At 40.0% G+C, this 27,850-nt stretch overlaps 1 protein-coding gene across 4 annotated transcripts; it reads right to left on the bottom strand.

The window, feature by feature from the left end:
- Positions 1-1,098: 1,098 nt before the first annotated feature.
- On the bottom strand, positions 1,099-27,489 carry KCTD20 (potassium channel tetramerization domain containing 20). 4 transcript variants are annotated; one of them, XM_065885302.1, is made up of 8 exons: positions 27,404-27,489; positions 11,845-12,032; positions 9,028-9,301; positions 6,541-6,643; positions 6,056-6,176; positions 4,787-4,984; positions 3,285-3,395; positions 1,099-1,945 (listed from the first exon to the last, which is right to left on the bottom strand). In XM_065885302.1, exons 2-8 carry the CDS (start codon positions 12,002-12,004, stop codon positions 1,653-1,655), a joined length of 1,260 nt encoding a protein of 419 aa, XP_065741374.1. In that variant the 5' UTR covers positions 12,005-12,032; positions 27,404-27,489; the 3' UTR covers positions 1,099-1,652. The 4 variants fall into 4 exon arrangements, with proteins under 4 accessions (XP_065741374.1, XP_065741375.1, XP_065741376.1 ...); XM_065885303.1 differs by having other exon boundaries at positions 11,845-12,029; positions 27,173-27,404; XM_065885304.1 differs by lacking the exon at positions 4,787-4,984.
- Between the last annotated feature and the right edge of the window lie 361 nt (positions 27,490-27,850).

Here is a 27,850-nt window from a genome sequence, read left to right as displayed (position 1 = left end):
GCTGGGGGATGGCTCGGTTTAACCCCTTACTACTGATTTTTCTGAATAAGGAACACAGCATTGATGTCCCCTGTGACACTGGCCCTGGTCACATGCAGAGAATACACACCTTAAGAACACTTGTTCTTCAAGCCTGGAAAGAGTAGCTGTCAACACCCAATCTGACTTCACCTTTGGAGAATTCTGACTAGGGAGGTCATAAAATGGCATCAAGTAGCTTGCCCTATAATATCTTGTGGAAATGGAATTTAAGAAAACCAGTCCTGTTCTTAGAGGACTTGAAGGAAATTATGTGTCTCTTTGTACATGCTCAGGGTAGGTGATTGGAAGGCCAACCTCTACCATAAAATGGGAAAGATCTCAAGACACATCTGACTCTAGAATCTAAATTTAGCTCTACTGTTAACAGCCATGGAGACATCAGGGGAGGTGGTTACAGTACCCAGAAGAGTGATCTGGGTCGTCACACACCATGTACTGTTAACCCAGAGCTGACAGATCAATCAAAATGACTAGGCCTAATTTCCCTTCAACTCATTCTTCCTTTGGAGATGACATTAGTATGGTTTTTTTTACCCAGTGTGAGCAGCTGATAGGCTATTTCAAAAATTAAAATATCCTGATACCTAAAAATATTCCATAGTATGAAAAGAATATACAACGAAAATCCCTGCACTGAGACAAAGTCTAGGCAGGTGACGTTTTCCCACCCAGATTCACCCCCAGTCCTACCCACCGAGCTCTTACTAGTCTTTCTACTGAGAAACTGAGCACTTCTGAGAAATCATTGCCTTCATCTTGAAAGCCTTTTAAGCCATATCTAAGGTCTCCTAGCCACACCCACAGCATGCTGGCCTAGGGTGAAGACCTATGGCTTCACACCAGATTCCAAGCCAGGATAATCAAAGTGTGAATTTCACTCCAAATGAATAATCAATTTGTTTAGGGTCAAAAACCTTGAAGCTAAAAAGGTTTCATAAACATTGTTATACATTATCCTTCCTGTCAAAGAATCTGTGAGGTTTCGGATTGTTCATTGCAATAAAACAAACAAACAAACAAACAAAAAAACAACTGAACTGAAGCTCCTAAGAATTTCCTTTGGACATTTTGAATGAGAGCCTATCTCTTCCTAGATGCAACCTGGGCACAGAGGCCACCAGGATGGTATCTCCACTAACCTCTAATGGGCATCCAATTAGTGCCTGCTTGTAGAAGATAGAGATTGTCTCCTTCTAAGTTTGGTCCCTTTGCTGCTAAGTAATTTGCCTAGTATAAAACCAAATAAAACAAACAAAAGCCAAGAACAGAGTGTAAAGGATGAGAACTGCTTTGCTGAATATGAGGCAACAGGAGTCTTGACCTCCTTTCCTGCTTTTGCAGTTATGCAAAGACTCGGTGAACAGCACCAGACCCAAAATTTTCAAGTTACCAGGGCTGCTGCAAAGCTGGTAGCTTAATTACCAGTGAGTGCTTTTTAATCTCCTGCCGGAGGCACAGACTTACTGAAAAGGACACACATTAATTATGGTAGAAAAGGAAAGGAGGGGGGAGAAGCATGTCTCCTACTTAGTGTGAGACAAACCATGGGGAGGATTGGCTATGGGCATCCCAGTCAGAGAAAAGGCCGGCAGAGGGGCCCACAGCTGCCCCTAATCCTGAAAGTCATTAGAAGCCATCTGAGAAAGTGGGGCGTTTAGCCGGTCAAGTTCATCCACTTGAGGTGGGTGGTGCATTAATATCTCTTGGTCCTCCAAGACATCTTCTCCAGCAGCTACCAGGTTAGTGAGGGATTTGCTTCGAACACACTGGAAATCCACATGGCGACTCTTTCCTTCTTCTTTTTCCCATGACATCTGGATAAAGGGGCGCTGCACGTAATTATAGATCACTTCAGACCGGCCACCAGGTCTCCTCTTAATTTTTTCTTTACAGGTAGGATAACCTGAAATGGGAAAAAAGCCATCATGACCCCAGCAAATTGCTCACTCTGGTTTCCATACTTCCTTCTTCCTAACCACATGAATTTCCTCCCAAATCCCAAGACTATGTGAAAACTACAGGGAAGTGACCACGTTCTCTGAGGCCCAGCCACCTACATGCTTGCTTCTCTCCTGCTCAGGTTAGTAGGTCTTGTCCTTAGAAGGGAAGTAACAAAAATTTTATCCCTTCTAAGGGAAGGGGGAGAAGCCTCCTACTAATTTCAAAAGTCTTTATTTTACTGGCTTCAATACTATAGAACAAAAATCCTACTGGGGCATGGTTACTCTAGTCCTCTAATTCTATTGCTTAGAGGGCAACCTGTATGAGAAGTAGTTAAGGAAATGCAAAAATGTTTAAGCCTAAAGAAAAAACTGGGATGCTGCCTAAAATATCTGAAAGTCAGTTACAGGGATATGGGAGAAATCTTATGCAGAGTATATATCTTCACAGGCTAGAACTAGAAGGACGACAGAAGAGGGAGGAGGTTATCTATTATATACGTGGAAGAATATTCTCGTGGTAGGACAGTTTGATGGGCTGCTGTGGGAAATGGAGTGATCCCTGTCACTCTGTCCCTGTGGTTTCCAAAGAGACAAAGGAGGACACAGTAGAAAAGAGGTTTAATACATGATCTCAAAAATCTCTTCCAACGTTAAGTTCCAACTTAAGCTGGATACAACGACGGGTTCTGTGAGCAATATTGAGACAGCTAGAGTAGCAAAACACAAGAGTCAAAGACCCATGGAGGGGAGACCAGAATGGCTTCAGCACTCTCCGGGAATCAGTCTCCAATACCCTTCCACGGAGACCACAGGTTGGGAGCCATTGCTGAAATCATTTAAAGCAGTTTTGTCAATATATCCAGACACTCCCCAAAGGTAGTAGTGGAATAAAACGAGTCTCCAAGTTATAGTTTTCAGAAGGACCCTTCCAGATCCCAGAAGGATCCTCACCAAGACTGTTGGCTAAACGGCTGGCCCTCCCACTTGGTGAGCCCACGAGCTCTGCTACATTTACCCGCCCAGTGCCTAGTCCTCACTGCTCTTTATCCTGAGGCAGTAAACTGGAACTGATTCCTACAGCTGCTTTAAAGCATTTTCAACTGGAAATAAAATGACAAGGAAATGTAAGGGCAAACTAAAACAAAAATAGGAATCTTCAAACTTGGGTAGGAATGTAGTTTCCATGTGTGTCTATTCTCTAGGCCCTTGGAAGCCAGGTTTTAAGGACAAAAGCTGTGGCCACAGATCCAACCTACTCCATGAGCCATGCAAGTTGAATATTGACTGGGATGTTCTTACCTTCAATTCCAATGCGAATGTTTTTCAGGCCCCGTTCCTTTAACACTGTTTTAGCGACATCCCGATTCTCAATATATTTGAAAAATCTATAGAGCTTAGAGCTATAAAGAACTGGGGGAAAAAAAAATCTGGGGTTAGTCACGGAGTGAATACCTCTGTAAGAGGAAGGAGATGAGCTAACATATTCAGACTAATGACCTGAGCCCTGATGCCAAAAAATCCATATGGATCACAGATTAAATGTTAAATCATAAATCAACCTTAAGAAAGAAACGATACAAGAAATTTTTATAGTCTCAGGGTAGGAAAGACCTTTCTGGATATGACATAAAACCTAGAAGTCATAAAAGAAAAACTGATACACTTGATTACATAAAAAAAAATCTCTGCTTATCCAAAAACACCAAACAAAACTAAGAAGACAACCAACTGGGAAAAATATTTGCAACTCATTACAAAGGGCTAATTTCCTTGTCTATAAAGACAGTGGTCACAAATAGAGAGATTTTACAAATCATTAAGGAGAAGACTAACAATCCAATTTTGTAATGGGCAAAAGGCATGATTACAGTTAACAAAAAAGGAAATGAAAATGACTCTTAAAAAGATGTTCAATCTCATTCATGAAGTGAGAAATGCGAATTAAAACTCAAGTGAGATGCTGTTTTTCACCTATCAGCGTGGCAAGGATAAAAGTTCAGTGAAACTCTGTCTTGGTGAGCATATGGGAAACAAACCCATCATATATTGTCTTGTGAGTATAAACTGGCTCAACCTTTATGAAAGAGAATTTGGCAAATTTTATCAAAATCATAAAAGCACAAAGCTTTTGACACAAATTTCATTTCTAGGAATATTATTCTGTAGAGATATACATGTGTGAAAGACTTTGTTTAAAAAGATATTCACTGCAGCATTATTTATAATTTATAGCTTAAATGGTCATCAAAAGGGCTGGTTAAATCAATTATAGCACAATCATGCAATGGAATACTATTCAGCCATAAAAAAGATTGTGGAAGCTTTTAATGTTAAGACATGATATAGAACAGTCTCTACAATATGGTATCATTTGGGAAAAGAACATGCAATTGCTTGTATATGTGCACTGAATAAATCTGAAAGAATATAAAAGAAACTGAGGAGGAAAACTGGGTAGATGAGGCGGGGTGGGAATAAGACTTTTCGATGTATATCCTTTTGTATTTTCTGAATTTTGAATTACTACCAATTCAAAAGGATTTAAAGTGAAACAAATGGAGAGAAGAATGACACCACCACTTAACGTGCTGCCGCAGTACTGACACAGTACCAGACGCCAGCGGTAGGCATGGGAAGTATAACGATGTTCCCTATGCTCCCCAGCAGGAAAGACCCTCATCCAGGTGAGTGTGCTCATCACCAGCTCAACAGCGACAGTCACACTGGTTCTAGGATTTAGCTGCCACTCTGGGCAGCACATTTCTTGCTGGAAACAGGTACATCATGCAAGGGGCTCCTACTTTGGGAATACTCCTCCCCCATGGGTGGGGGGTGGTCTTCGTCCCAGTCCACAGAATCCTCATCCGTCAGCACGACGATGTGGCATTCTCGCTCCCCTTTCTTGGCACAGCCCACCATGATGGGCAGGATCAGCTCTTCGAGGTAGTGATCAAACTGCTTGTGAGCACCGTCGTTAGACAGTTCATGCAGTAAAGCACCTGGGAGACAAAAGGCAAGTGAACATCCTCTCTGCTCAAATGCAGGTAATTACTGGAGTGAAAAGACTATGAGGTAACAGCTGTTATCATTGATAAGGTCCAGAGAAGTGGCCCATTTAAAGGCACGGTATGTCTCCTACTCCAAGGCTATTATGTTAGATACTTTTCACATTCTACCAATCTCCTGTTTAATAAACCCTGAGCATTCTGATCAACTGTGGTTTTCTTGACATGCAATGTCAGAACATAAACATTAATTCTACAAGAGACAGAACCATCATTTGGGGATGACTCTTTATAGTACCTCTTCTGAAGATGCTCTGGACCGCAACTTCATAGAGTACCACAGAAGAGGAATGATATCAAGTTTGGCGACACCAAGGGACTTGCTCTAAGTGTGTACTAGACTCAGTAGAGACACCACACATCTAGAGAACTTCATGGAATATGCAGGGAAACGTACCATGAACTTCAAAGAATTTTAAAATCATTTCAGGAAGCCTAGGTAATGATAAGTGCGTGGAGTTTATATTCAGACAATCAGTTCTAATCCCAGCTTTAATGTTTAGAGCTTTGAACAAGCTAATTTCTCCACCTTCTCATTTGGTAAGTGAGAATATCACCTAGCTTTCACGGGTTAATTGTGAAACTTATGCAAGTTCACGTATATAAAGCACTTAAACACTAAGTTAATAATAATGATAAACTGTAAGAAGAACCCAGCCGATTTATGTTGTGTGACTTTATTAGTGAACCTTCCCTCATATCTGAGGATCAGTATCCTTACTTGTTAAAGAGTTGAGACACCAAGGTCCCAAGAGGGGAAGCAATTAGCTTGGTGACTCACGGGGTCAAGCTAGACTTAGAACCCACTACATGTTCTCTTGTTTACTCCACTTCTCACAGAGCTTTGAAATAAGACAGGGAATGGTTAGTACCACGTCTCTGCCTCTACAGATGATTTTCAACCCACACTTGAAACGCTTTCTGTTTAGTAATAAAAAATGTCAATTCCAAGCACACTCAAAGTTCAGCTGCTCAAACGCAGCTGGCAGCTTCTCCTGCACTTACTCAGATCTTGACATCGGATAGTGTTGAAGTCAAAGTTAATGCAGAGATAATCGCACGTATCTCTAAGGTCTGGGATAGAGATGCCATCAGGACAATTGATGATACCAGTTTTGTAATAATCCTATAAATAAATTAGGAAGAAGAAATGTAGGCAAAGAACAACATGAAAATTTCCCTCTTCAACCCCCTACTCATTCCTGGTTCTATTAAAGTGGTGGGTTACTAGAACTATCACCAAGTTGGTGATTCATTAGATAGCAAAGTGGCTCCTGGCCATCTTGACATGTTTAATCACAATTTGATACCTGACTGAGCTCACACAAGCAAGAAGGACTTAAGAATTATAGAAACAGAAAATAAAGTGGGAAAGGCAATAACTAGAAATGAGAAACCCTAAAGTCAGAACACAGTCTGATGGAACTCTCAAGGCTTCTGACCATGCACACCCCCAGGGAAGATGATGTAACAAGAAGGCCACTACACACCAGCACCGTTCGAAATACAGTTGCACTGATTCCTTCGGCAATCTCATACTCGCCCTTCTCATTGGGCCGTGTGAAGTTGTACTCTCTTCCTGGTCCAAACATCCTGAAAAATACCCAGGCAACAATGTTACCCGCTGCAGCAGGATTCTTCACAGATGAGACTTCTCCCTTCTTCACCTCATTCTGGAAGACTCCGTTCCACTCTTTCAGTGTAAGTTAAAAACACAGCACTAGGACTCAACCCCTATACGACACACTCAAGTCTTAGGAAACTCCCTTCAGATAGGAAAAGAGGGCAGCAATCGCTTTCAGTGTTTGAGTGCAAGAGGAACAAAGCAGCAAGCCCTCACAGTCCACCGTAGCGAGCTTCTGTGACAGCAAAGAAAGTAGAACAGCACCTGCAGAGGTGGCCCTTGGAAAGTGTCTGGAGGGTGTGACAGTCGCCTCTCACGCCCTCCGCAGCGCCCAGGAACCTGCCCACGCACCGGCAGCTCAGGAAGACAGCGTCTCCTCCTCCTCACCCATCAGCATGTACCTATCCAGCACAGCATCCTTGATATTTCTGAGTTTTGCTTTTCAATATCTAATCTGATAGATGAATCTGTATTAGTAGGTGCAGATGTTACTGCTTTCCCTTTCCTGGTAGATTTTAATGGCGTAACTCTGGGGAAAATGCCCTTCCTCAATCCAAGGAGTAACTAATGATGGGAATTTCAGGTCAAGTAGAAAAGGAGGGTAGGTATTAGGATCATCAGCAATTTGACATATTTCAGCGAGGCAGGCCTGCTCTGGGCATGAATTCAGAGCGCATGAGGGCACAGGGAGGAAGTCTTGCTTTTATATTCATCTTTTCCCGTCCTTCGTCTCTCTCTCAGATCCCCTCCAGTAAAACTGGCCCGTGACTTCTACTACTCCTGCTGCACACCTGTGTAGGAGCTGTGGAAGGAGAAGCCAGGACAGGCAGGTGCTGGTATCTTCAGCTGGCCCACTGGGGACTCACTGCCTTTTCCTTCCTTAACCTGTTGGGAAGCCCTGCTGTCCAACTGTTCAAAACTGTTATCCTCCACCCTGAACTGGCTGTTTTCCAAGGTCTGAAAAAGACTCACATGCTTTCCAAATCACTACACCATACATAAGAAATCCATTTAGATAAAAGTAGTCTTCAAAGGATGCTGACATTTTTCTGGAATGTTCCAGTTGAAGTGTAGCTGAGACAGCTATGAATCAAAATAGTGAACATGCCATAAATATAACCCCCCCTCAGAGTCATTCATCCAGTAGTGGCACGGATCTGCATTAATCCATTCTCAGCTTCTTAGTTTGTCCCCCTTGTGACCAGTGGCCCACATTTGTAAGCTCACTGGCTAGGCTTATGAATACTTTACGTAGCCACAGGACAGAACAAACCTAAGAAACTCAGAATTCATGACCTCGGCTGACTCAGCTGATGAACCATGTAGATAAAGGGGTCTATTACCCAGAAAATGCTTGCTTTTCTTTTCTTGTGCGCTACTTTTGGAGGCAACCTACTTCAGACAGCCTACCCTGAGGAATGCCTTTCTGGAAGGGCCTGGGGGGAAATGGTGGCGATACCAAGACTGAGGACATGAAGTCAAGTCTGATATAGGGCCAATTTAGAAAATGTTTTAATGTTCTGTCTTAATCCAGATGTTTAAGAAATATATAGGTTTGGCTCTGGTTAAAAATGGTTCATCATGAATTTGTATGTATATGTTTAAGTACACACATATTTGAACAGCTAGATTCCACTTAGCCTAAAATTCAGCAAGTTAGTGTGGTCCATTCTGATTTCTATTTCAGTTCAAATTAGTTCAAAGTCAGAGTGAGGTTAGATCCACTTTCAAGTACTAGATGAAATCCTCAAAAGCCAAATGTTTGTGTGTGTATACACTCAAATTATTTTACTCTTACCCCAATCTGCTCTTCATGTTAAGGTCTACAGTTGGCCAGAAAGAGATCTCCTAACTCCCAGCCCAGGCTCTAAAAGTACTTCCTGCACAGCGCTCCTCCTCAGTAGACTCCTTCCGTTCCTAAACTCTAACCCTAAAAAGCTGGAGGCAGGAGATGGTGAGGGGAGGGTAAGACTATAGTCTGAATGAAGTAACACAGACGAAGGAACACGAAGAATAAAGAGAGCAATCGTCAAACAAAACAGCCAGATACAAAGATCCAGTTTCAGAAAACTTGAATAGTAGTGGAGGCATTAGAAATTGACACCATTTGGACCTTTTGCACTCCCTTTTGTAGGGGGGCTTATTTCACTATACTGGCTTTGTAAATGAAAGTACCCACCCCCGAAAATCACCAACACATATAAGGTTTTTATGTCCTCTGTCTCGCAAAAGTATGAAGGTAGAAAAATAAGCAATGAAATGTTTTTATGCTCAAATCTAATGCAAGGCAAATAGCAGATATTTCTATTCACAGAGAACAGAGTGAATTTGGAAGGAAATTATTATCAATTACCTTCCCAACATGGTATCCGGATGAGCAGTGAAAATTTGTGGATTGACAACAAAACGTGTGCCATCTACAAGAAGTGTCACTTTCTCTGGTGCCTGAGAATGAACGTTACTGCCAAAGCCCACAGTGCTGTTTCCAAATCGCTCTGGAGCGATGAAGGGTTCATGGTTCCGTTTATTCCCACTTTGGAAGCAAGAGCCTTTGATGTCTTCAGGAAGTGGCATCATGTGAGGGAACTGAAGATTTGCTGGCTGAGAGGCAGAGTCAAGTGGAAGGTCTAAAAGATCATACAAACAAACCAAAATAACTTGACAGCAAAAAGCCCTGGGGAAAAATAAACCTTGTCCTCTTTAAAGAAAACAAGAACAAAAACCATTACACAAACAAAAGAACCCAAACTTTAAGTATCCTTACGCAAAAACTCTTGCCTAAAACACGTAAAGAAAAACACAAACTAGAGATTCATACTGGATGCCCCTGAACTTTTTCGTGTGTGTGTGTGTGCTGGGGAGGAGACAAGGCAGTAATGCCTACACTTTAAAATAGAACGATTAAACAATTTTAAAGTAAACTACACACATGGTTAAAAATAAACACTAGAGAAGCACTTCTGTGGAAAACAAGCAATCCTCTGCCATACTGCTTAACCTTCCCTAGTCTTGTTTCACAGAGGCATTGCTTTTTTATTTCCGCTTTCACTTCTATCTCTAAATAACACTCATATTTCCTGTGTTTTATTAAAGGAACTTGATAACTCTGTTAGCCAAAACTATTTGTTTTCCACATTTTTAAAAAACGTTTCTAAATGTTATTTTCCAGAAAGGATAGTGATAGTCTCTAATTGTCACTTTTCCTAGTAATTCACTGAAAAATGCATTATCACTACACATAGGAGAATCCTAACATTACCAACACCGTTTTTTGAACAGGCGGGTCTTGCTCTCAACAGAAAAGTTCCCGTGCAGATGGTCTTGGATTAGAATTCATTCATGGAACCTGAGTTTTTGTTCTAGTATCACCAGAGAGCCATTTTCTTTAAGTAATTTATTTGATTTTTCTAAACCTGATTCATCATCTGTAAAATGAAAATAATGTTCACTCCACCTACCTCACAGGATTGGTTTGACTATCAACTGAAATAAAGTATGTGAGAGCACTTAAAAATGTATTAATACCACATCATGTAAACAGGCTTAAAACTAAATATATGAAATCTGGATGTATATAGAAGAGAATCAGGGGAAAGTATTTTCAAAAGGATTACCAGAAGATTCTTTTTTTTAAATTGATGTTTGCTGCTTTTATTATATAGCTGTACTTTTTTTTAGAAGATTCTTTTCAATAGGAAGTTCTCCTGAAATATTAAAATGTTTTTTTATTTAATGAAAAATTTCAAATATACCAAATCAGAGTTAATACAATATGTATACCTCACCTAGATTTGGCTAGCTTACATTTTCCTACATTGGAAAGAAATAAAATGTTATAGATACAACTTAATGTCTCACTCCCGCCCTTCATGTAATTTAAGTTTGTATACAATAATTCATTGTTAGCTAGAGTACACTCAATTTTTTCCCCATTTGCTTCTAGAGAAAAGGAAACCAAAATCTAGACCAAAATCCTGTTTAGGGATCATATCCTAGAGCTTCTGATAAATTTTCAACTTACAAAGAGCTAAGTTTCCACACAATCCATGGGCAAGCTTGTAGCAAGAAACGCTTTAATTACCAAGACAGGCTTTCAACACTCAAGTGCTATTCTTAAAAATGAAAGTAGGCACCTAACTTATTCAGCTTTTTAGAGCACTTGATTTTCCCCCAGCTATGATGCAATTAAATTGGGTTGATTCCTGAAGGATGCCTCAGATTCCACCCTGCTTAAATGGGTGAGTAGGAAAAGAGACTCATTGCATAAATTCTCCGTAATGGGGCACTCTAGGGTGGCAGTCACACTCTGCTTTTTTGTCCGTTGATATATATAAAATGACAGCGAATGCTGGCCGGAAAGACAGGTTTAAATCCCACCCAGTCCCCTACCTCCTGGCAGTGTGAAACTGAGCAAGTTATGCCTAAGCTTTTGAAGCCTCAGTTTCCTCATCTGTAACAGGAGGATTAATCTAAGCAGGGATCAGCAAACTTTCTGTGAAGGGCTAAAAAGTAAATATTTTGAGCTTTGTGGGTCACAGTCTCTGCCACTATAGCAGGAAAGCAGCCATATAGACAGTATGTAAACAAATGGGCACGATGGCTGTGTTTCAAAATTTTATTTACAAAAACAGGCAGTGGTTCAGATTTGACCAGTCTGCCACCCTTGATCTAAAAACAGTAAAGTTTCTAGCACAGTGAGTGCTCAATAAATGGTTAATTGCTATTATTATTGTTGCTATTGTTTTCATTAAAAGTTAAAAAGAACCTGACAATTTACCAAGAGCCTTCACATCCATTAACTCAACAGTCTTCTAGCCTTGTGAGGTAAGAAGAATTATTAACAACCTTGTTTTCTAGATTAAGAAAGCAGGGCTCAGAAAGATTAAGGATCTCATCCATGGTTACAGCTGATAAGCAGCAGAGCCAGAATGTGAATCTGTCTTCTGACTCCAAGCCTGAGACTATTTTTCTTATACCATTACCAAGTTAGATGTACTAAACTGATTAAATAAGTGGAGGTTTTTTGTGATAGATTCATATAACTGTGGTATATAAGCGAAGCTAATTAACTGGATATTTTATTTATTAAGAACATTTATGCCTTCTGGGCAAAATAGGTGCTGAGGTGTCAGAAAGCCCTCCACATTAAGTCAAGATCTAATCATCGTACCATCATTCCTGGGACCCAGAGGATAAATAAGATTTTGAAGACCAGAAGAAGCCGGGCTAGTTGCTTCTTTTTCTTGGGCTGCAGCTGAGGCTTCATCCATCAGGCAGCTGGCCTCCTGCCACAGTAACCTGTCGCTCTCAGTGCCACGGTGAACATTCATCCTTGGACTGTGTATCCTGAACTGTCTGCTTGATCAGGGAGAAATCCTGGAAGACAGGAATATGCATGATTTAGAACTCTCTCTTAACTAGAGGACTGACAGACAGCTCTCTTTTTTTTTTTTTTTTTGCAGTACGCGGGCCCCTCACTGTTGTGGGCTCTCCCATTGTGGAGCACAGGCTCCGGACGCACAGCCTCAGTGGCCATGACTCACAGGCCCAGCTGCTCCGCGGCATGTGGGATCTTCCCAGACCGGGGCACGAACCCGTGTCCCCTGCATCGGCAGGCGGACTCTCAACCACTGCGCCACCAGGGAAGCCCACCACTGTTAACTCTAATTCCAAACATCTGCTGATAACAAACGTTATTTCTGTAAACCAAACCTGTAGTTTTAGAACTAAAAACTGTACAGTTTTCTAATGGACCTTTTATACTGACTAAAAGCACTTTTATCAGCTAGGTTTCTTTTTTTAAAATCTCTCAAAATTATAGAGAAGTTTCTGGTAGTCTCTTCAGATTATCAACAAATTAGTCAACATATACAGTCAGCATATATTTTCCAAACACCTACTGCGTGGAAGGCACATGGCACTTTGTGCCAGCACTGCGGGACACAAAGGATTGAGCAACATTTTCAAGGGTTAGCCCTAAGCTCCGACTGGTTAGGTGGGGATATATGAAAAAGATAAGCAAATTTATGTAATAAATACAGAATAAGTGATTCAAACCAGTGGTTCCAGATTCTCGGGCCTATCTTTACAGTGGGGTCTGGGAATTTATAATTTTTAAAAAAGTCAACTTCTCAGGTAGCTCTCATGTGGCATTCAGGTTTTAAGATAAACATAAAAGTTAGAGAAAATCACCTCTAGATTGTATGGTTGGGAAAAGGAAGTCTTCATATGAGACAAAATCTGAGCTGGGCTCTGAAGTAAAGATAAGATTTTCTCCTCAACTTTTTATTTTGAAACTTTTCAAATCTACAGGAAAATGGAAAAAATCATTACAATCAGTAAAATCTTATATATCCGCCAGACTTACCAATGATTATCTGCCTCATTTGTGTGTGAGCCTGTGCTCTCCCACCACACACGTTTTTCTGAATCACTTTAAAGTTACAGACATCACAACACTTCACCCAGTTACTTTAGCAAGCATATTCTGAGAACATTCTCTTAAAAAACACAACAGTACTGTTTTCACATTTAAGAAAATGAACAATTCCATAATACTAATATATAACCCATAATCAAATTTACACAACTGGCCTCATATTTTCTTTCAGAACCTTTTTTTTTGGATCCATAATTCAATCAAGGCTCATTCCTTACATTTGGTTTTTCTGAGTCTTTTAATCTTGCATATTCCATACCACCACCACCCCCCGCAATTTGGGGGGGGACTGTTTTGTTTTACATGAAATTGACTTTTTAAAAAAGCCTAGGTCCGAAAAGGGAACCCTCCTACACTGTTGGTAGGGATGTAAATTAGTGCAGCTACTATGGAAAGCAGTATGGAGGTTCCATGCTAAAAATAGAGCTACCATATGATCCTCTCCTGGGCATACATTCAGAAAAGACAAAAACTCTAATTCAAAAAGATACATGCACCCAAATGTTTACAGCAGCACTATTTACAATAGCCAAGACATGGAAACTACCCAAGGGCCCATCAACAGATGACTGGTAGATATCTACACACACACAATGGAATATTATTCAGCCATAAAAAAGAATGAAATATTGCCATTTGCAGCAACATGGTTAGACCTAGAGAATATCATACTAAGTAAGCCAAAGACAAATATTATAATACCACTTATATGTGGAATTTGAAAAATAATACAAATGAACCTATATACAAAACAGAGACAGACTCACAGACATGGAAAACAAACTTAAGGCTATCAAAGGGGAAAGGGGGGGAGGATAAATTAGGAGTATGGGATTAACAGATACAAACTACTATACATAAAATAGATAAGCAACAAGGATTCACTATATAACACACAACTATATTCAGTATCTTATAATAACTGTAATGGAAAATAATCTGAAAAAACATAATTGAATCACTTTGCTGTACACCTGAAACTAACACAATATTGTAAACAGACTATATTTCAATAAAAAAAAATAAAAATAAAATATTTTTAAAATTTAAAGTCTAGGTCAGTTCTAACATCCATCTGATTGTTTCCACGTGATTAGATACAAATTTAATTTTCTTAAACAAGAATATGTACATGTATAGGTGACAGGTGAGTCCTTCCAAATGCCATCACATCAGAGGCACATAATGCCAGGCTATCCCACTACAGGGGATAAGTTTGATCATGTGGTTAAAGTGGTGACTATAGGTCTATCCATTGTAAAGAGAGATCTAATACCCTATCTCCCAATAACTTTTCACCCAGTGGTTTTAGCATCTATTGATGATTCTTGCCTGAATCAATTATTACATTTGGGACTACAAAATGATGACTTTCTAATTTTATCATTCCTCCTACATTTATTGTCTAGCATTCTTCTGTTAAGTAGAACTACTTCTTCACTCTCCCTTTATCTTCCTTTTAAGTATTATTATGAACTCAAAGATCTGTTTTAATCTAATGTATTATAACAATCCATTACCATCATTTTTTTTCAAATTGTCCAATTTTTGGTTCAAATTGTCCCAGGTGGGACTTCCCTGGTGGCACAGTGGTTAATACTCTTTGCTCCCAATGCAGGGGGCCTGGGTTCGATCCCTGGTCAGAGAACTAGATCCCACATGCATGCCGCAACTAACTCACATGACACAACTAAGGAGCCTGTGAGCCAAAACTAAGGAGCCCACATGCCACAACTAAGGAGCCCGCCTGCCACAACCAAATAGACCCAGCACAACCAAATAAAATAAATAAATAAATAGACCCAGTTATGGCTAATATGGTTCCCTTCAAGACTTCATCTGTGTCATTTAACCCCAATTCTACTGGCTGATGAGGCTACTTCCTGTACAAGATTTTTCTTTTTTTAATGAAAGTTCATAGCAGCTTTATTTATTTGCGTGAGAGGAATTTCATTTTATTTTATTCTATTCTATTTTATTTTGTACAAGATTTGTCTAAGCTCACCTTTTACCATCTCTGACCCAGACCTAGAATCAGCTATTCCTCCCTGGAGCCTTTGTTCCTTTTAGTGGACAAAAGAATTTATAAATCAGGATCTGAGCACTAGGTGTCTTCATAGCTATTGAGATGTCATCGTCTCCTGAAATGGTCTAGAAGCAAAGTTGGGGATTAAAAAAAAAAAAAAAAAAGTTTATATTGATATTTTCAACTCAAATTCAACATTATGGTTTTTTTTACTTACTTTATATTAGTACTATATCTTTTCTCTCACAATGAAAATCTTGGTTAATAAACTAGTTTTTAAATTATAACATTAATATTACTAACAATAAACCTACTGAGTTTAAGTCTTTTGGGGGTCAATTCTTTTTGTCCTTAAAGTATACCCCACTAGGGATGTACAGTCAGTTCAAGTTATTTTATTTTTATTTTTTCTCTGTATGTCCTGTAATTTAGGTTCATTTTTTAACAATTATAGCTTATTTTTCATTATTTTTAAATTTAATTTTTGAATATGTAAAACATTTACATTCTTCAAAAGTTCAAGTGTTACAAAAAAGGAACGCTCAGAAAAGTGTCTCTCCCTTCCCCTTTCCCTCCAATATTTTCCTATCTATTCCCTACAGATAACTAGTTTTATTTGTTTATCTTTCATGTTTCTATTTATAGAAATAAGCATAATGTGTGTATACACATATGAATTCTTAATTCTTCTTTTTCTTATACAAAAGATGGAATACCATATCCAGTTCTGTACTTTGCTATTTGTACTTAACAATATATCTCAAATTCACTCCATAGGAGTGATTAGAAGTCTTCCTCATTCTTTTTAATGGCTGTTTAATACTCCATTCTTAGATGTTAATAGGTAGAACTTTGATAGAGAAAAAAGGAAAGAGCATTTTAGACAGGGTGAATGGTATATAATAAGCAGGAGAGTAAGCGTGAACAGGCTTTATACTATATGAAGGAGTGCAGGCTGTGGGGAGAGCAACCAGCTTAGAGTGAAGGGTGGGAGAAATCAGAATCACCATACCATACGACTTCAGGGAACCCCATACACACCATCATTTAAGGAGCTGTACAATGCACAACTTAGATGGCTGTATACAACAGCCCTATAAGATAAGGTTGAAAACCAAGCTGGAGCTAGCTTACGGAGGCCTTGAGTTATAAAGTAAAATAGAGTTAGGACTTTGTCTTGTAGCCAAAGTTTTTACACAGAGAAGTGTCACGTTCAACATGTTGCTTTAAGATAAATACAACCACAGATGGACTAGAAGAGTAAGAGGTTATTGGAATTGTCTAGGCATGAAAGGATCTCTGTGGGTTGACAGCAAGAAGGGTAGTACCTAAGACACAGTCCTGCCTACTTTCAAAGAGCTTACAATCCTATTGTTGAGAATGTGAAACACAAGAGTTACAAAATACAGAAAAGTGATATTTCAGGATCAGAAGAGACCTTAGTGATTATTTTGTCCAGTGGTTCTCAAGTCTAGCTGATAATCAGAATCACCTAGCAGAACTTGTTAAAAACATTCTGTGGCCCTATTCCCCAGAGATTCTGATTTAGTAGGTCTAGGGTGGATCTGAGAATGTGAATTTTTTTTTTTCATGTGGGATCTTAGTTCCCTGACCAGGGATCGAACCCGTGCCCCTGCAGTGGAAGCGCGGAGTCTTAACCACTGGACTGCCGGGGAAGTCCCAAGAATGTGAATTTTTAACAAACTCCTCAGCTGATCCTGTGGACTGGCTATGTTTGGGAACAACTCATCTGGTGTACCCGTTCATCTCACGAATGAGAGACTGAATCACAACAACACTCTTTTTAAAGAATATCCTAGGAGATCACAAACTTAGAGTAGGGAGGCCTTTTCAATCAAGAGCAAAACACCCAAAATCTAAAAAAGAAGAGAAAGACAAATCTAACTACAAACATTTTTTTAAACTTTTGTATGGCAAGGAATCCTATAAAGGAAAAAAAATACTTGAAAAACTGTATTTGCAACAGACTTTTACAAAGAGTTATTATCACAATATTCAAGGGCTTATGAAAATGCATGAAACTAACCCAACAGAAAAATGCGCAAAGGATGGGCAGAAAAGGGAAATACCCAAGAACTTGGTGAAACTACATTAATAGGCTAGGAAATAGAATTTAAGGCAAAAAAACTACACAAGTTGGGCAAGGCATAACATTTGAATATATCTGTTGCCAGAACCATTTCTCTTCCTCATTTCTACCTTGGAAGAAAGCCGTAACAAGAGAAGAGATAAAGGAGAGAAGAGGGCATTCCAATTCCACAGAAAGGCAGGAACGCCTCTGATTCCACATCCCTTCTCCTTCATTTTCCTCTACGAATTGCTGAGGCCAGGCTAGCAAGCTGGCAGATAAAAGCACAAGCACAGGGCTTCCCTGGTGGCGCAGTGGTTGAGAGTCCGCCTGCCGATCCAGGGGACATGGGTTCGTGCCCCGGTCCGGGAAGATCCCACATGCCGCGGAGCGGCTGGGCCCGTGAGCCATGGCCACTGAGCCTGTGCGTCCAGGGACTGTGCTCCACAACTGGAGAGGCCACAGCAGTGAGAGGCCCTCGTACCGCAAAAAAAAAAAAAAAAAAAAGGCACAAGGACAATAGTGACAAGATTATAACCGCTTGGATATATTTTCCTCTTCTCTACTTGACATCCCTAACTTACCACCCTTAGTACCTTTTTGTCAATATAACTTAAGCCCAAGAACAGCTTTTGCGCCAGAAGAGACTATATTACAGTTACTTGGATTTAAATTAAGACTTAAGACCTTACATTCAATTTATAACTGCCTAAAGGCCTTTAAACAGTTTCCTTTACAACTTTATCAAATTACCTATTAAAAAAAGACTTAAATAACAATAACATTTTTACTCACTACTCAGTTTAAAAGATAAAATAAGACAAATATAGTTTAATCCCCTAAAACCACGATCCTAAGTTTGATATTGCCAAACATTTTAAACTATACTTATCATCTTAATATGTTCTTTTCTTGTTTTAGCACTTTTATTGCCTCCCAAGCAAATCTTTAAGTACTCAAAAAACCTTTAGTAAATACTAAAAAAGTAAACTTTTGAATCTAGTATATCTCAAGAAGTTCTTAAATATTGCAACACCCTTTCAAAATGCAAAGTTTTCTTATATCCTTAAACTAATAATCAAACTAAACCCAGTTACTCAAGAACACATTTTACACTGGAACCAAATCAATCAGTTGAGATTCTTCAATATGCCGAATCACCACAAACATTCCGTCTTAAGTCCAGATGGACTTAAACTTCACTGATTTAACATATATCATGTGCTACATATTATTCTAAGTACTTTATATTATTTAACTTAATACTCAAAGAAAAAACTTTTATGAAGTAGGTACTATTATTACCCCTATTTACAGATGAGGAAACTGAGGAAGAAAGAGGTTAAGTTCCCACAGTCACATAGCTAATAAATAGTAGAGCCAGGCTTCAAAATCCAGGCTTCTGGCTCCGGAGTCAAATGCATGTTACCCTTAAGCTGTGTTACCTCTCCTTATAGGTCTGATTTACTTCATGAATTCTACATAAGTTTCACAGGTTTGGAGATATGATTTCAAGCCCAAGGTCTGGAGCCAGGACATATGACCTTTCTGTGCCAGTAACAGGCACACCTAGCACCTTTTCTGTTTAAATAGTTGCTTTGAGATGACCTCTAAATCAATTAACTCCAGATAGGGGCTGATTTTACAATCTGAGTTCCCCAAGTTCAAATTAAAACCTTACCTAATTCTGCTGTAACTTTCAACTTTGTTACCTAAAAACAGGGTAGATAAAATTCTGTAATTTCCACACAGGTGCTTCTATCTTTTGATGGATTCAACTAGTTATGGTCATTCTAATGACACCTTTAAGCTAGGAACAATCCAAGGTACATAACAGACCAGGCAAAGCTCATGACTCCTAAGAAAAAGCCAGTCAACATATGAGGTCCCTAATGTCCAGGGCACTCTTCTGCTTGCTATTATCTAAAACTCTCTATAGGAAAAGATACACAAGCTGTTAAAGATTACTTAATGGCAAACTTCCAGGAAATATCCAAGAGATATACTATTAGCAATAATGTCTTTAAACAGTACAAGGGAGTGCAATTAAAAATTTTTTAATGTATTACTCAATACAGTAGGCCATTTTATAAGAAAGAGCTAAGTTTTTGTACAGTAAGAAAAGATCGGAAGGTCTTAGGGGACAGATCCATGGATCAGTACTGTAGCAATAGAACAAACATTGAAAATTCTGGAGACAATCCAAAATCACTGTGTCAGAAGATGGTTCAAGGACCAGTATCAATTAGCATCAAAAGTTTTCACTGACTCTTAGCAAAAATGAGGACAGTGGAGATGATGTAACACATGGGGGCAGGCACACACACACACAATTACCCCAGTTCTAAGACATGTGACATTGCCTAAGACATCAATATAATAACAGCGTTTCAGGAAAGCACTATTAAATACATACATGAGTTTAAGATACAGCCTGATTTCAAAAATATTAAAATGTGAATTGAAAATTATGGTATATATTAGTGTAATGCTTTCTTGGTACCTAAATTAAATCTTTACTTCTTTTCTGATATTAATGTCTTTTCTTTTACAACATAATGGTGACAGAAAATGATAGTCAGATTTTTTTTTTAATGTCCTAAAAGGCTGGCAACCTGATGATGGGCTCCCAATTTCCCCCCACAATTTTACCAATCATAAATCTCAAAAAAAATCTGGGTCCCAAATCACCTTCCATCTAGGACTACAAAAACACTTCTATTAGTTCAGTCCATCCTACCTAAAAAATCCCAAAATAAGGAATCTCTTGCTTAGCTCACCCTATTGGTGGCCAGCAATCCTCAAGGGAAAAACTTTTTTTTTTTTCCTTGTGCCAAGTTGAAGTCTGCCTTCCTCCCCACACCCACCGTGACTTCCACGCATTGGCAAGTCCTATGCCCTGGAATAATGCAATTATCAGAATGGAATGGGTAAAACAGAAAACAAAAACCAAAAAAAAACCCATTTGTTTGAAGACATTAGACAACTAGTAAGATAGCCAAGACTGCAGAGAAGCTGTGATGGTCAGTTTTATACGGCAACCCTTGAGGTTACAGTCCTAGTCATTCAATCAAACACTAATCTACCTGTTACTGTGAAGGTATTTGGTAGATGTGATTAAAGTCTTTAATCATTTTAGTTTAAGTAAGGAAGATTATCCTAGATAATGTGGGTGGGCCTGATCCAACAATTGAAAGGCTTTAAGGGCAGAACTGAGGTTTCTCTGAGGAAGAAGAAATTTGACTGGAATGCAGCTTCAACTCCTGCCCAAGAGTCCCAGCCTGCGTTCCTGATGGCCTAGTCCAGTCTCCACAATGTATACACCAACTCCCTTCAATAAGCAGCTTAATATATACGTGTGTATATTTATATACAAATAGATAGATGACATAGATTATTTTGATGATATATAAATACTACACAGAACCATATTCCATAATTAAAACCGTCCTTCAAAGAAAACTTCAGGACCAAGTGGCCTGACTAGCAAATTCTTCCACGCCTTTAAGGAAGAAATTACATCAATCTTATACAAATGCTTCCAGAGAACAGAAAAAGAGAACCTATATCCCAATTCATTTTCTGAGGCCAGCATAATGCTGACCCAAAACCTGACAAGAACATTACCAAAAAGCATTACAGATGACTTTTTCTCATAAGCACAAAATCCTATACAAATTATTAAAAAATCAAACCCAGATACATCAAAAAGGATAATACATATGGCAAAGGTTGACTTAACATTCTAAAATCAATATAATTCATATGCTGAAAGGCTAACAAAGTTTTAGAATAATAACTAAAATAGCATGAAACAGTACTTAAAAAGGGCAGGTTGACACAATAAATATAGTCACAGAAAAAAAGATTAAAAATATAAACAACTATTCTCCCTTAATTGTAGGCTTATCATATGTGATTTTTAAAAACTGTTTTATTGAGTATGCCAAAGTCTCTAAAATGAATGTGTTATTACTTTTAAAATGAGAAAGGAAAATGTATCTGTAAAAACAGGGAACTCTTCAAGAAAATGTTGGAGTATTTTTTTTTTGGAGTATTTTTAAAGCTTAGAACAGTTTAAAAGAAATTTTTTAAAGTTTCAGAAGAAAATGATATATTACTAAAGAGATTTGGACATTTTTCCATCTAGATTAAAGAAGAAATATTAGGAATATAAGACAAATTAGGAATTCAGGTTAAAAACATGAAATAGTTTCTCAAGCAGATTATTCAATAGGATGACAGAATAATCTTGGTAGCTTTAAATCCAACACAAGGGCTTAATGTGGAGGCATGGTGTGCTTCCTAGGGTACTCAACAGCAAGCATGGTTCTAAGGAACAGGCAGAAGGTAGGACAGGTGGGTAGCACAGGATAAAGGATGATGCTGGAATCCCAAGTGAGAGGGTGCTCAACAATTAGGGCAATGGAACATTCAGATTACCTGACATTTAATTCCCTAAACAGATTGTTATGAGCTAAATTAAATTGTGTTTCCCTCAAAATTCATATGTTGAAGTCCATTACCCTAAATCCTCAGAATGTGACTGGAAATAGGGCCTTAAAGAGGTGATTAAGATTAAATGAAGTCATTAGGGTGGGCCCTAATCCAATACAAATGGTGTCCTTTTAAGTAGAGGAGATGAGGACACATACAGGCACAGAGGGAAGACTGACCATGTGAAGACACAGGGAGGAGAAGGCAGCCACCTCCAAGCCAAGGAGAGAGGCCTCAGAAGAAACCAACCCTGCCAACACCTTGAACTTGGGCTTCCAGCCTCCAGGATTGTGGGAAAATAAATTTCTGTTGTTTAAGTCACACAGTTTGTGGTACCTTGTTAGGGCAGTCCTAGCAAACTAATACACAGATACAACTGCAAAAATTAAATTTTACCCTCTCCCACAAAAAAAGAGATTTAGGGCAAACACACTGAAGGCGTCTTACATGGTGTTAAGGTATGGACTGTGATCTTCATATAGAAGTGTAGATCATTAGCTGTTTTATTCTAAGGAAGGTGAGCTTTCTTTAATAATCTTCTTAACCAAATCATGTCACAGATCTTTCTACTACACCCCAGTACCTTCCAAAATGTTAGTAAGCCCCGCCTCCATGTTATAGTAAGAACAGAGATAGTTTAATTTATATCTATACTTATCATAAAAGCCTTAATATTTCAATGCTGGAAAGGACAATCTGAATCTAAAGAAAATATCTTCTTAAATTAAAATATTTAGAAAAAAATAGTTAACAGCCAGCATCTCCTGGGAACTCACAATAGTCAGGTGCAAATCAAAGCATTTTACATGAATTAACCCAATCCTAATAACCCTCTGAGGTAGGTACTATTACAACCTCTTTTTCGGAGACAAAGAAACTGATGAATATCCAAGGTAGTAAATGAAGGTACTAAGACTTAAACCCAGTTAAAACTGGCTCCAAAGCCCACATTCTTAACCACTGCCCAATGAAGTATAATGAGGGCACTATTGAGCATAAACTGTAATGGCTTTGGAGTCAGTTTAAATTTGAATGCTGGCTCTGCTACTTACACGGTGTATGACTTGGGCAAACTTAAGCTCTTTGTGTCTTAGATTCCTTGGCTATAAAATGGAGATAATTAAATGAGGCAATGGATGTAAAAACATTTAGCACAGTGTCTGGAACATAACAATGTCTACTAATTACTAAGTCCTTACTATTTCTAATTCTACTTTCACGAATATACAAGAACAATCCAACAATGTCTACTTTGGAATGGACTTCCCTGGTGGCGCAGTGGTTAAGAATCTGCCTGCCAATGCAGGGGACACAGGTTCGAACCCTGGCCCAGGAAGATCCCAATGCCATGGAGCAACTAAGCCCGTGCGCCACAACTACTGAGCCTGCGCTCTAGAGCCCATGAGCCACAACTACTGAGCCCCCTATAGCCACACCTACTAAGCCCACGCGCCTAGAGCCCGTGCTCCACACAAGAGAAGCCACCACAATGAGAAGCCCGCACCCCTCAACAAAGAATAGCCCCCACTCACTGCAACTAGAGAAAGCCCACGCATAGCAACAAAGACCCAACACAGCCAAAAACATAAATAAAATAATAATTTTAAATTAAAAAAAAAAAGAATCCACCTGCCAATGCAGGCGACACGGGTTCGAGCCCTGGTCTGGGAAGATCCCACATGCTGCGGAGCAACTAAGCCCATGCGCCACAACTACTGAGGCTGCGGTCTAGAGCTGCGTGCCACAACTACTGAAGCCCACACGCCTAGAGCCTGTGCTCTGCAACAAAGAGAAGGCCATGCACCACAACGAAGAGTAGCCCCTGCTCGCCGCAACTAGAGAAAGCCCGGGCGCAACAACAAAGACCCAAATGCCACCATAAATAAATAAATAAATAAATGTATTTAAAGAAACAAAAAACAATGTCTACTGTGGGGACTCTAAGCAAAAAGAGCAAAGGGTTCTCTTCTTTCATCCATACTTCTTTCCTTCCTATGATTCCAGAAATACATATACTATTCCAATAATCTCATTTCTCATAAGAAGTATATTGAATCAGATTAGCAGTTAGATCAGCCTTATATTCTGTCTCCCACAAAGATGATACCTAATAACTTGGGTAAGGACAACAGTACAGTTATGCGACAACTTCAAAAGATTCTGGACATTGCTCAAACATCTAACATTTAATAAAAATTCACCAATGTACTTACTTTAACCTTTACCAAATTTTAAAAAAAATACCGAGTTCATAACATTTCTTGGGATTACAAGATAACTATTTGCTCTTATTTGTTCTATTACTACTTATTCCAAGCTTCAGAGTTCCTTATTTTAGTGTTCCCAATCTTCCTGATTTATGTGGTTAGAAAATACTCTCCTTCAATCTCCATTTTTCCAAATACTGCTTCTGTACTCATGTGAAAGTCTCTCAGTTTTCTTTATCTACTTATAACTGAACTTCTCTAAGCCTTTTCCTTTTTTTTTTTTTTTTTTTTTGCGGTACGCAGGCCTCTCACTGTTATGGCCTCTCCCGTTGCGGAGCACAGGCTCCAGATGCAGGCTCAGCGGCCATGGCTCACGGGCCCAGCCGCTCCGCGGCATGTGGGATCTTCCCAGACCAGGCCACGAACCCGTGTCCCCTGCATCGGCAGGCGGACTCTCAACCACTGCGCCACCAGGGAAGCCCGCCTTTTCCATTTTTGAAGCATTTTTCTTGAGATGATTTAGTGGAAAAAACACTGGGCTAGGAGCCAGGAGTCCTCACTCTGCCGTCTCATCTCTCAGATTCCTCATCTTAAAAGGCAAGAGGATTGCAATAGATAAATTTGTAATAGGTTCCCTTATAGCTCTAAGCCTCATATTTCCATGACTCTGGGTCTTCCAACTAGAAATCATTCAGTATGCCAACAATTTCCCTAAACTTTACTCCAGTTAGCCAAGGAGGAGTAGGCATGTTCAGATTCAGGGGCAGAGTAAGACACAATAATCGGAAAGCCCAGGGCTATAGAAGGAAAGACATGGTATTTTGTGAATCAACAGAAAAAGATTAGTAAGAAAAATGAGATGCCAAGAAGAAACCAAAGACAGAAAAAAAGTCAGAAACATACAGTCTAACTCTAATCTCATCCCTACACATCTATTTGAAGAAGAACTAAAAAACAAAAAGCTTTGGGAGCAGAGGTTATCCAGCCCTCATATCTACCTCAAGGGAGCAAGGCAACTCTATGACATCTTTGCAATGTTGTTGCTAAAATGGCCTACTACAGTGTTTTGCACAAAACAGGCGTTACTGGGGTATCTGATGACTGAATTACTGTTCAGATGACCTGAAAGCCCTCATAAATGCTACTGGTACTGCTACATACCAGGAAATCTGAGAGCTCAAGGCAATGGGAAATACAAGGCACTGGCTGTCCTGGTTCTAAGGGGAAGGAGACTAAATTAGTTGGGAGGGGGGAAGATTTGGCCTAATGGCATAACTTATGAGCTGATGCTACTGGAAGCAGCTCCCAGAAGGTAAAAGGACAGATTACCAGGCACAGACCATCTCTAAGGCAATATTATAATATGTATGAAAGTATTTCCTACCCTGGTGTCAGAGTCCAAGAAAGCACTATCTTTTCTAAAGTTTCCTTCCAAAGAGTCAGATCTTCTTGGCTTATGATTGGTTAGGGGGCAGGGGAGAGTAAATCAATAAAGGGATAAGGAAATTGGGCAGTTCTAAAAATTCTCAGAGCAACCCTATTTTGGTGTTTCTCAAAGTGTGGTCCCTGGATCACCAATAACAGACCAAGGGAGGGGGTGCTTGCTTAAAATGCAGACTCGGAAACCCATCACTGATCTCCAGAATCAAATTTCTGGGAGAGGTACAAATCAAAACCACATGAGATATCACCTCACACCTGTCAGAACAGCTATCATCAAAAAGAACACAAATAAAACATGTTGGCAAGGATGTGGAGAAAAAGGAACCCTTGTACACTGTTGGTGGGAATGTAAATTGGTGCAGCCACTGTGGAAAACAGTATGGAGGTTTCTCAAAAAACTAAAACAGAACTACCATATGACCCAGCAATTCCACTACTGGCTATATATCTGAAAAAAACAAAATCACTAATTGGAAAAGATGTATGTACCCTAATGTTCACAGCAGCATTATTTACAATTACCAAGATATGGAAGCAACCTAAGTGTCCAACAACAGATGAATGGATAAAGAAGATGTAGGATACACACACACACACACACAATGGACTACTACTCAATCATAAAAAAAGAATGAAATTTTGCCATTTGCAGCAACATGGATGGACCTGGAGGGCATTATGCTAAGTGAAAAGTCAGAGAAAGACGAATACTGTATGATATCACTTACATGTGTTATCTAAAAAAAATACAACACACCAATGAATATAACAATAAAGAAGCAGACTCACAGATACAGAGAAAAAACAAGTGGTTACCAGGTTGGGGTGGAATAATATACGGCTGGGGGAGTGGGAGGTACAAACTATTGGGTGTAAGGCTCAAAGAGGTACTGTACAACACGGGGAGTAGAGCCAATATTTGGTAATAACTGTAAATGGAAAGTAACCTTTAAAAATTGTATAAACAATTTAAAAAATTATTTTAAAAAAATTCTGGGAGGGGTATTGGTACTTTTAAGGAGCAAACTTATGTTTGAGAACTACTGTCCCAGAATTTGGGTCGGGGGGTGGGGAAGAGGAGTTAAGGGTGGAGTTCTTCAACCGGATTCTTCAAATTCAACTGCTATAACTACAACACTGTTTGGAGGACCATTAAAAAAAGAACCTTAATTTCTCAGGTAACAGCTGCAGCTAGTTGTTTAACAGCTAACAGGGGCACAATTAAAGGGCCTGGAAAATTCATTTTCATAAACTGGTTAAACAGTTCCTTAGTCTGTTTATCCTGTTAGTTTGGTCACTGGTTTCTCCTTTAAAAATAAATCGGATCAATCCAGGAATTTTCAGAAAGAATCACAAACTCCAAAATAGAAGGTTTTTTTTTTTTGATAGTGCAGAACTAGGCTTTTAAACCCGAAAACACTGAACGCTATAAAAAGTAAGGTTTTATTTAAAAGAACATTACCAGTTGAGGCTCCCCCAGCTCTTCTACACTCAGAGGCACTGATGAAAGCTAGTAATTTGTGGGTGGCAGAGAAGGAAGACTGAAGCAGGGGTGCAAAGAGCGAGAAGTCCGACCAACGACCTAATTTTTAATGATTCAATTAACTGCCAGAAAGAACACGTCTGCAAATGTTTTATCAATAAACACTCCGGGGCTCTCATCATTCCTCTTCTGTTGGGATTAAAAACACCAAAGGCCTGCAGGAAAGTCAAGTTATACTTTAGTTGTCCCCACGACTGTGTTGACGATTTCCACACAAGGCGACCCCCCTTCTTCCCCGGATTACCAAGCTTTACCCTCAGCACGGAAACTGGCGCCTGGAACCCATTTGCCAACGTTGTGCCTCGAGATGACTGTAGCCCCGCGGGTTTTCAAACTGGGGGTCCGACCCGGCGGGCTGCCGCCCGAGCGGCGTCCTGAGGAGTCGGCGCCCTACCCACGACACAAAGGCACCTTCCGGGGCCAGGCCCGCTGCCGCACTCGGCCCGCCGGGTCTTCGAGGCGAACGGTCTCGTGCCGCCACTTACCTGAAGCTCCCCGCCGCGCTCTCGCGCTCGGGGGCCGAATCCGCCCGGGAGGCGCGCGCACACGGCGCCGCAAGCAGCCGCCCCTCGGACCGCCCGGGCCGCAGCGGCGCGCGCCCCCCAGCCCCCGCCCCGGCCCGCGCGGCCACACGGCTGAGTCACCCGGCGCTTCACGTTAAGAGTCCCCCTTCGGCGCGCGGGGCACGCCGGGAAGGCCGGGCTCCGGCCAACCCCCTGGGCAGCGCGCCACAGGGTGTCCCTTTTCCTCCCGACACGCCCCCGCGTCCCACGCAGGACGCTTTCACTGCTGCACAGCCGCGGTAGATCGATTTCTGAGCTGCGGATACCCTCTTTCAATTATTAAAAGTCTGAAACGGAAAAGTTAGTAGTTATCTGAATTGTGAAACAAGCTCGCGCAGCCCCGGGACAGCCAATGCTTCTAGAAAATTG

This window comes from Phocoena phocoena, chromosome 10, assembly GCF_963924675.1.
Source record: "Phocoena phocoena chromosome 10, mPhoPho1.1, whole genome shotgun sequence".
Classification (NCBI taxonomy): domain Eukaryota; kingdom Metazoa; phylum Chordata; class Mammalia; order Artiodactyla; family Phocoenidae; genus Phocoena; species Phocoena phocoena.
Note: the sequence above shows the minus strand (reverse complement) of the source record. Positions and strands in the feature narration are given on the sequence as shown.